Source organism: Colobus angolensis, unplaced genomic scaffold (genome assembly GCF_000951035.1).
Source record: "Colobus angolensis palliatus isolate OR3802 unplaced genomic scaffold, Cang.pa_1.0 Scaffold121, whole genome shotgun sequence".
Classification (NCBI taxonomy): Eukaryota; Metazoa; Chordata; class Mammalia; order Primates; family Cercopithecidae; genus Colobus; species Colobus angolensis.
The window spans coordinates 8635818-8644320 of NW_012113253.1; the positions used below are offsets into that span (position 1 = coordinate 8635818).

The 8503-nt window shown below is 33.4% G+C and overlaps 1 protein-coding gene across 1 annotated transcript in view; it reads right to left on the reverse strand.

The window, feature by feature from the left end:
• VPS13B (vacuolar protein sorting 13 homolog B (yeast)) overlaps positions 1 to 8503 on the reverse strand; it is an 873819-nt gene that overhangs the window by 426874 nt on the left and 438442 nt on the right. Inside the window, exon 24 of the mRNA XM_011931782.1 lies at positions 4915 to 5135. Within this exon, the coding sequence (XP_011787172.1) occupies positions 4915 to 5135 (221 nt within the window). The remainder of the gene's footprint in view (positions 1 to 4914; positions 5136 to 8503) is intronic.

Here is an 8503-nt window from a genome sequence, read left to right on the forward strand (position 1 = left end):
ACCTAAGGTCGGGAGTTCAAGATCAGCCTGACCAACATGGAGAAAACCTGTCTCTACTAAAAATACAAAAAAACTAGCCAGGCGTGGTGGCGCATGCCTGTAATCCCAGTTACTTAGGAGGCTGAGGCAGGAGAATCTATTGAATATGGGAGGCAAAGGTTCCCGTGAGCCAAGATCATGCCATCACACTCCAGCCTGAGCTACAAGGGCGAAACTCCATCTTAAAATAAAATAAAATAAAATAAAATAAAATAAAATAAAATAAAATAAAATAAAATAGACAGTTAATATGAGGTGTTTGTTAATTCTAAGTGATGTTAATTTAAGTAATAGGTACTTCAAAACAAAATCAAGACATTATAAATGATATCTAGCCCATCTTCATGGAAGAGGAAGACAGTTGAAAGGCATAGAAAGAAAGGAAATGAAAATGAGCAACCTACAGTTTTATTTGTGCTGTAACGAAGATTCTACATTTGGAATACTGTTTTGTAGGAAATGTGAAATGTATTGCATGTACAAAATATAATAATAATAAGAGATAATTGATTTCAAATTTGTGAAAAATCTTTTACATATAGAAATCTATACTAATAAAACTATTATTTACTTCTGAAAGTCATTACTGGTTTAATCATGGCTTGTTCATCAACATTTCATTATTCATAAAGAAATACAATCCTCTAAGATTGTCTAAAACATTATTTCAATAGTAAACAATGCAAAACTAGAATAATCACTGCTTTTAAAAGAAGAAGGGACTGAAAAGACTAGCATTGCCCTTCAGACAACAAAGGCATTAGTAGTTACCCTATAGTTTTGCTGAAAATGTGAATATTATAACAATGTGTGACTTAGGGTAAATTGGTATTGAAGACTCCTACTACTCGATAAGACAAGATCCTATCAGTAACATCAGTGCCATGGGATGGATAGCTGTCCTGTAGTCAGCAGAGGCTGGTATAACAAAATACCATAGACTAGTGACTTAAACAATAGACATTCATCTCTAAGAGTTCTGGGAATTCCAGCATCAAGGTGCTGGCAGATTTGGTTCCTGGTAAGAACACTCTCTGAAGCTGGAAAACAATCAGATAACCTTCTTGCTGTGTTCTCACATGGCCGAGAGAGAGGAAACTCTGGTATTTCTTCCTTTTCTTCTTAAGGCACTAATCCCACTGGCTCCAATCTCGTGATGTCACAGAAACCTAAATACCTTCTAAATGCCTCACCTCCTAACCATCACATTGGATGTTAAGGGCTCAACATATGAATTTGAGGGAACACAAATATTCAGTCCTTAACATTAGTACAGGTATAGCTAAAATGGGTATCTGGGCATATAAGAAAAGAACAAAGAAGTCAGGCATGTGAAAATCTTACAGATTTGTAAACTATCAGTGAAAGATGATAGCTAAAGTTTAGGAAAGCTGTACATAGGAAGAATACCTGTGTTTAAGAGAAAGGCAGAGGAAAGGGAAAAAGAGCCCATGAAGAACGTTCAGAAAGAATGGCCAAGATCCACAGAAAACCAAAAGAGAGTGGTTATCCAGAAGTTAGGAAGGTATTCAAGAAGGAATCAAGCAATGATGTCAAGAATTTTAAAAAGTTCTATTCGATTTGACAACTAAAAGGTTTGGTGTCCTAATTGGATAAGGTGAAAAGATATCTTGATATTCTTACATGCCAACATGGGGAAAATAAAGAGTTTATAAGCAAGTTCTCTAAAAACACAGTGCATAGCATACAGTACACAAAAGGAAGAGATGGAGGGAGGGAGGGAAAAGTTAGGAAGTTGAAAGAAAGGAAATTGGAAGGAAGGAAAGAAGGAAGGGAGGGAGGGAGGGAGGGAGGGAGGGAAGGGAATGAATGAGTAAAAATGGCTGGGTCTTAAGCATTGGCAGCAGTATAAGGATTGCTTCTAGTAAGGTAGATTCTTTTGTTGAACAAATATTCTGAGTTAAAATTATGTGACCTCATTCTAGGATCTAGGGACACAGTACTGAGCAATACACACTCATTGTTTTCAAAGAGCTTGCATTCTAGTGGTAGAAACATAATCAACTATTAATCAACTGATATTTAGTATGTCAATGTTGATAAAAGCTCTGGAGAACAATTAGCAGGGTAATGGGACACTAGTTGATGGTGGTGTCATTTTAAGATACCATACTCTAGTAAGGTCTCTATGAGAAAATGGAATTCTTCGAAGAGTGAACTGTGGAACTATTTGGAAGAGAAATATTCTACGAGAATTGCAAAGGCTCTTTACTAGGAATTTGATGGGTCTGGGTGAGAAACTGTCAATGCTTTCACTCACTTCCACTGAAGTAATACGAAGGTTGCCTGTCGAGTGGGGAAAACAATTATATAATCTTAAAGAAATTGGTAAAAAAAAAAAATTATCATAGCTACTATAAGGAATGGAAAGACATTAAATAAGTTAGAAAAGCTTGCAAAATCATTAATGAAACTCAGAAGTAATTTTTCCTAAATATTGTCAGGAACATAAGAAGAAAACCTCAGATGTCACAGAGTTGGAATGATCCAAAGCTGGACTTCATTTCATGAAAATGAAAATCTGAGAGAGTATGTAATTATACATTTGTGCTATTCATTGCACAAACTCTGCCTACCACACTCACAGTTGTCTTCAGTATAAAGCAGTCACCAGTAATTCTTTCTGCATAGGTCACAATGCATTGCATTTCCTTACTTGTAATGGGGCCAATCTAAGGAGACAGTGAAATGCAATCATTTCCAGGCTAAATATTAAAAACAACAACAACAACAACAACTAGTAATATATGAAGTAGCTTGAGAAAAGAAGAGAATTTGGGTTAGACTTGCAGTTATGGCCAAATAAGTTTTTTTTTAAATCATCTTTCCAAAAATAAACTGCAAAGCTAGATATAGTTGATACAACATTTAACAAAAAACACAACCATTTCAGCACTTTGGGATTAAAATAATGAGAAAAGCATTGATGCTTGAAGAACTGTTGAACTTTGGATAAGAAGAGTGAGAATCTGTGATGTTCTTGCATGAGGCCATTTCTATCTCTACCACAGAGGAGGTTCTACAAGGCAAGCTATGAGGACTGGTGGCATTGCTGCCATGATCAAAGAGAGGTCACTTGATTTGAAGTGGTGAACAATGTCCACACTCAGCAATACTATCAGTGGAAACTGATAACACTACCAAGGAAGGAAAAAAAAAAAACTGTCAACCAATAATTTTATATCCAGCAAAACTATCCTTCAAAACTAAAAGTGAAACAAAGATGTTCTCTCATAAACAAGCACTCAGATTATTCAATGGTGTCAGATCTTCCTTACCAGAAACACCTTGTCCTTCAATCTTTCAGGTGTTAACTCCAATGTACAGAAAGAAACGAAAAGCACTGGATATAACAAATATTTGGGTTGTATGAAGACTCTACAGATACAGTATTCGTCATTTCTCCTCTTAAGTACTTGAAAATGCTACTGAATATATACAACATTTATAACACTGTAACATTGGGTTATATTACACGTAGATATAATATATGTGTCAATACAGGGGGATAAAGATTAGATATAAATTAGAACAAATTTTCCGTAATTCACCAGAATTAATTTAGGAGTTTAACCGAGGTGGAATGTAAATTCAAGTCATAATACAGTTCCCAGAGCCACCATTAAAAATATACATAGTAAAAAAATGAATAGAGAAAATGAAATGGTACACTAAAATACAGATATAAAGCACATAAAGTAGTAAAAGGGGAACAGAGTAACAAAAAAGGCAGGAAAAACAGATGAATAGTAAATTACCAAGTGAGTTCAGATATTATTACACTAAATGAAAATGTTAAATACCTGATATAAATGATGAATTGATGGGTGCTGACGAGTTGATGGGTGCAGCACACCAACATGGCACAAGTATACATATGTAACAAACTTGCACATTGTGCATATGTACCCTAGAACTTAAAAGTATAATTAAAAAAAAATTAAAAATTAAAAAATTAAAAAATAAAGTCAATTAAAACAAAACAAAAAATTTTGAGAGAAAGAGTCTTGCTTTATTGCCCAGGCTGGAGTGCAGTGGCTATTCCCAGGTGCAATCATAGGACACTACAGCCTCTAACTTCTGGGCTCAAGTGATCCTCCTGCCTTGGCCTCCTGAGTAGCCAGGACTACAGGAATGTGCCATCAAGCTCAACTAACTTGAACCTACTTAAAAAAACACTCTTTAAAAACTGGCTTATAACAATTAATGCTACGATAAATATAAATTTATCAATATTGACCTAGAGTGTCCAATAATCTTCTAAAAAGGATTATTTTAAAATATAACTCTAAATAGTATTCAGCTTTGACAATCTACAGAGAAAATATAGCACAGTCTATCTGAGGTTAAATAAACAAGTGCTAAATTGTATGCAACTAATTATTTGTGTAAACACAGGTGATCTGAATTCACATTAAACTGTAAAATTACAAGATACAGCATGATTGGTCTATGACAACTGAAATCTTTTTCTTTTTAAAAATATTGCATCATAAGCAAAGAAGTTCTGAGTGAGAATCTGAATGAAAATTACATTTGATCAGTTCAACAGACTCTTCCAGTTTGACAGTAAAATAGTTCTTCAGTGTTTAAAAACATTACATCTGCAACTGATTTCATGCCACCGGCCAAAAGATACATTTGTGCTGCCACCATTACATTTTCAGAAGAGTTTAAATTACACAACTTGAGAGAGCTTCAAAGCAATTCTTAATCTAACCACCCTGATCTTGATGGCAAAGTTAAAAATAATTTAGGATACTTAAGAGAAGAGAAACCCTTCAACAAAAAGGATAACAATTGCTTTTAAATCACATTACTTTAAATTTCCTTTCATAAATCAAATGTACCAACCTGGGGATTAGAGCATTTTATCTCTAGTGACTCTAGGTCAACATGGAGACAGACAACAAATGAATGTCGTGTATCAGGTCCCGTAGCAAGTAATTTTTGAGACGTGACAGCTAGAGTGGAGGTGCAACCCATAGGTTCCACTAGGCAAAGTGTCACTTGTTTTCCAAGAAGGGTATATATGCTGAAATGATGTAAGCTGATCGTCCAAGGAAAAGCATCACCTGATATAGGGGACAAAAGGGAATAGGGAAGCACACAATCAAAAACACAATTAATTTTCACTTGACAGTAAAATGTAAAATATTTAACATTTATGACTAATACTCCATCACAAAAAGTGAACATAGTATTCCTGAGACTAAAGTGCTAAACAATTTACAAGCTACTTAAAATTCTTTCAGTAATTATATACACTATGAACATACATTAATAGAAATTAAATATATGGGATAAAATTAAAAACAAAAGTTCTAACTTCTTCTTCCCTTACCCTAGTTTGTTGTATTCTGAAACTGTTGGGGACGAATGCGCCATACCTTGGAGGCCAGAGAAAACAGATCAAATTACGTAAATGCAAGATTTTATCTACGGTACTGAAAATGACCATAGCTCTTGCCATGGAATGAGAGAGGAAGAGAATAAACAATCTAATATGGTCAGTTGGATCACCCGCATCAGAATCATGTGGGATGCTGGTTTAAAATAGAGGTTCCTAGGACTTTAGACTTTCTTAATCAAAACCTCTGATGGTACGAACCAGCATGAATTTTGATATGTTCCCTAGATTATTCTTACATTTGAGTTATTTTTAAATAAAATGCACTTGATAAAAAATTGGCATTCATAAATTTCGGGATTAAAAGCAAAATTCCCTTTCTATACTTTGAGCTTTTATTAACTCATCTCAGGTAAGATTAATTTATTAATATAAACTTTTGAGATAAAGCCATTTATTTCTTGTAAATATAGGAAAGTAATTTTGAACTTTTTAAAAGTCCATTTAGCATCAGAATATTTTTAAACATTTATTATGGTGATATCAATTTGATATCATTTGTATTTTGGACTTTACAATTCTACTAGTGCTTGTCAGTACAGAGAGTATAACAGGAACATCATTTTTAGTAATTCAATTAAGTTAGAATAAATTGAGGAAATTTATTTTCTAATTAGAGAGGTAATAGACACCATACTGCAGATAATTTTGAAAATTATATAAGAAGAAAATATCAAAACCATTCATAATTTACCTTCTATCTTGCCACCCCCAATAATAAATACTATTAACACTTAGTTATATTTCCTTCATATGTATTTTTCCCCCATGGGGGATGGATGTGCCCAGGCAGAGATCAGATCAGAGATCACACTGCACTCATAGTCTTACCTTGTTTTTTCACTGAAGAAAAAATACCAAGTGAATTACTAGGTAGATCATACTATAAATATTTCAGAGGAGTCTAAATATATATTCAATACTCAGTAGGTACCAGAAGATACATTCTTATAAGTCTGAATATTAAAAATGTCTTGACCAAATATAGGTAATAAAATTGTCATAAAATTAGAAACTTTGAAATTGAGACTTGCATAATAAAATAAACCTAGCAACATAGTTCACAATAACTTGACTGGAAACAATGATAACTGCATAGTATGTGGTCAGCACTATGGTACTTTGCCTGTCTTAAGATTTAAAATATTTTTCCCCCTAGGAAGAATGACAAACTAAATCATCTGTAACTAATTCTAAAATTATTTTAAAACCTACATCAAATTCCATGCTATTTAAAAAATAAAGGCTCTGCCAAATTTGTCTTAAAATATTTTGGAATGATTTCAGATTACATATTTTAAAGCTGGTAGTGAGCTATATATATTTTTTCAAACCTTATTTTATCCAAGAAATGCTAAATGGTGGTTATGTTGGATGGAAGAGCACCAAGTTTAAATTTGTTAAATTTTTAAAAATCCCAAATAACACTGGTACTATCACAGTTATATTTCTGCTTCTTCTTTGGAATGAGATTAAGAAATTGAAATTGGGCATATACTCTAACTCCTAAAAAAAAAAAATACACCTTTTAAGGTACTACTTAATGTCCATTTATTTAGCATACAGATTGTTTTAAAAAGCACACTATACCTAGAAGATGAGATGTTAACATACAACGATAAAAATTCCACAATTTCCCACTGTGAGAAAAATTCACAAAACACATTAATTGCACAAGTACTCCTTTCATACACACACACCAGAATAAAAATATCTTATCAACTTATAATACTGGCAAAATAATGTTCTGGGTACTCCATAAAATACGTTCAGACATCCATGACTGGCCAGAACCACATACTATTCTGAGAACTTCACATAGTTTTCTATCAATCTGGGCTGACCTTCAAGATTAAGATTTTTATTGTAGTTGGAAAGTTGTAATGCTATAATCTAAGTCTTTTGTTTTAGAGAAAATATTGCTGGCAGAATTTAAAAATTTTCAAACAAAATGTCTAAAGAATAATAAAAAAAGAACAAAGTAGGAACATTAAGAATCCCATTTGTATGTGAATTTGTTACCCCTCTATATTATCATTAGAGAAAAGAATACAAACAAAACAATTCTCAAGAAAATGATGACCAAACACTGATGTAATTCAGACCAAATAATGTGAAAGAAAGTGAATATGACAGAAAGCTTTGGGACAAATTGAATAAATAAAGAACAATCAGTGAGACTATGCGTTACATGTGTCAATGCCAAGGGGTGGAGCAGGAAGGAGGTCCCCAAAGGAACATATTAACTTACAATTGAGTGAAACTTAAAAAGAAAATTACAGTGGATTTCTTTATATTGTATCACATGTTGCCGATTTTACACCATGCTATAATCAGAAGATTATAGTTTACATGACACAAAAATAATTTTAATAATATAGATATTTAAAAAAACGTTTTTGTCAATGTTGCGGTTAATGAACAGTGACTATTTATACAAATCCTGATCACAGAAACATAATTTATGATCCCAATCTTTTTTGGTAGGAATCAATATTCTGGAAAGATAATCAGTCTTTCCCTTTCAAAAAACACTCTACTATACTAAAGAAGAAAGTGTATGTACTTGAGGCCATTTTGAGTCACCTTACAAATATCTATTTAGCAAATGTGGAAAGAATGTTGGTCAATGTTGGAGATACTTTCCTCAGTTTTCCTTGTTTTCATTATCTTAGTCGCTGAATGTTTGTCAAAAGCAACAACAACAAAAAAATGCCTTCCTCTTCTCCCAGTTTTTTCTCTTACAGTCAACAAACCAGTATGACTCAGGCAGGTTTGTATTTCAAATATGAACTAGTATAACCAGGAACATTCTACCACCTATTGTGAGTGTAACACTTGAGAGAAAGATGTACTACAAATTTAAATAGGCCAAAATTGCCGAGAGTGTTAGCCCAAACTAGTTAGCACTTAACTTATTTAAAGACAGTTAAGGCTGGGAGCAGTGGTTGACGCCGGTAATCTCAGCACTTTGAGAGGTCCAGGTAGGCAGATCACCTAAGGTCGGGAGTTCAAGATCAGCCTGACCAACAT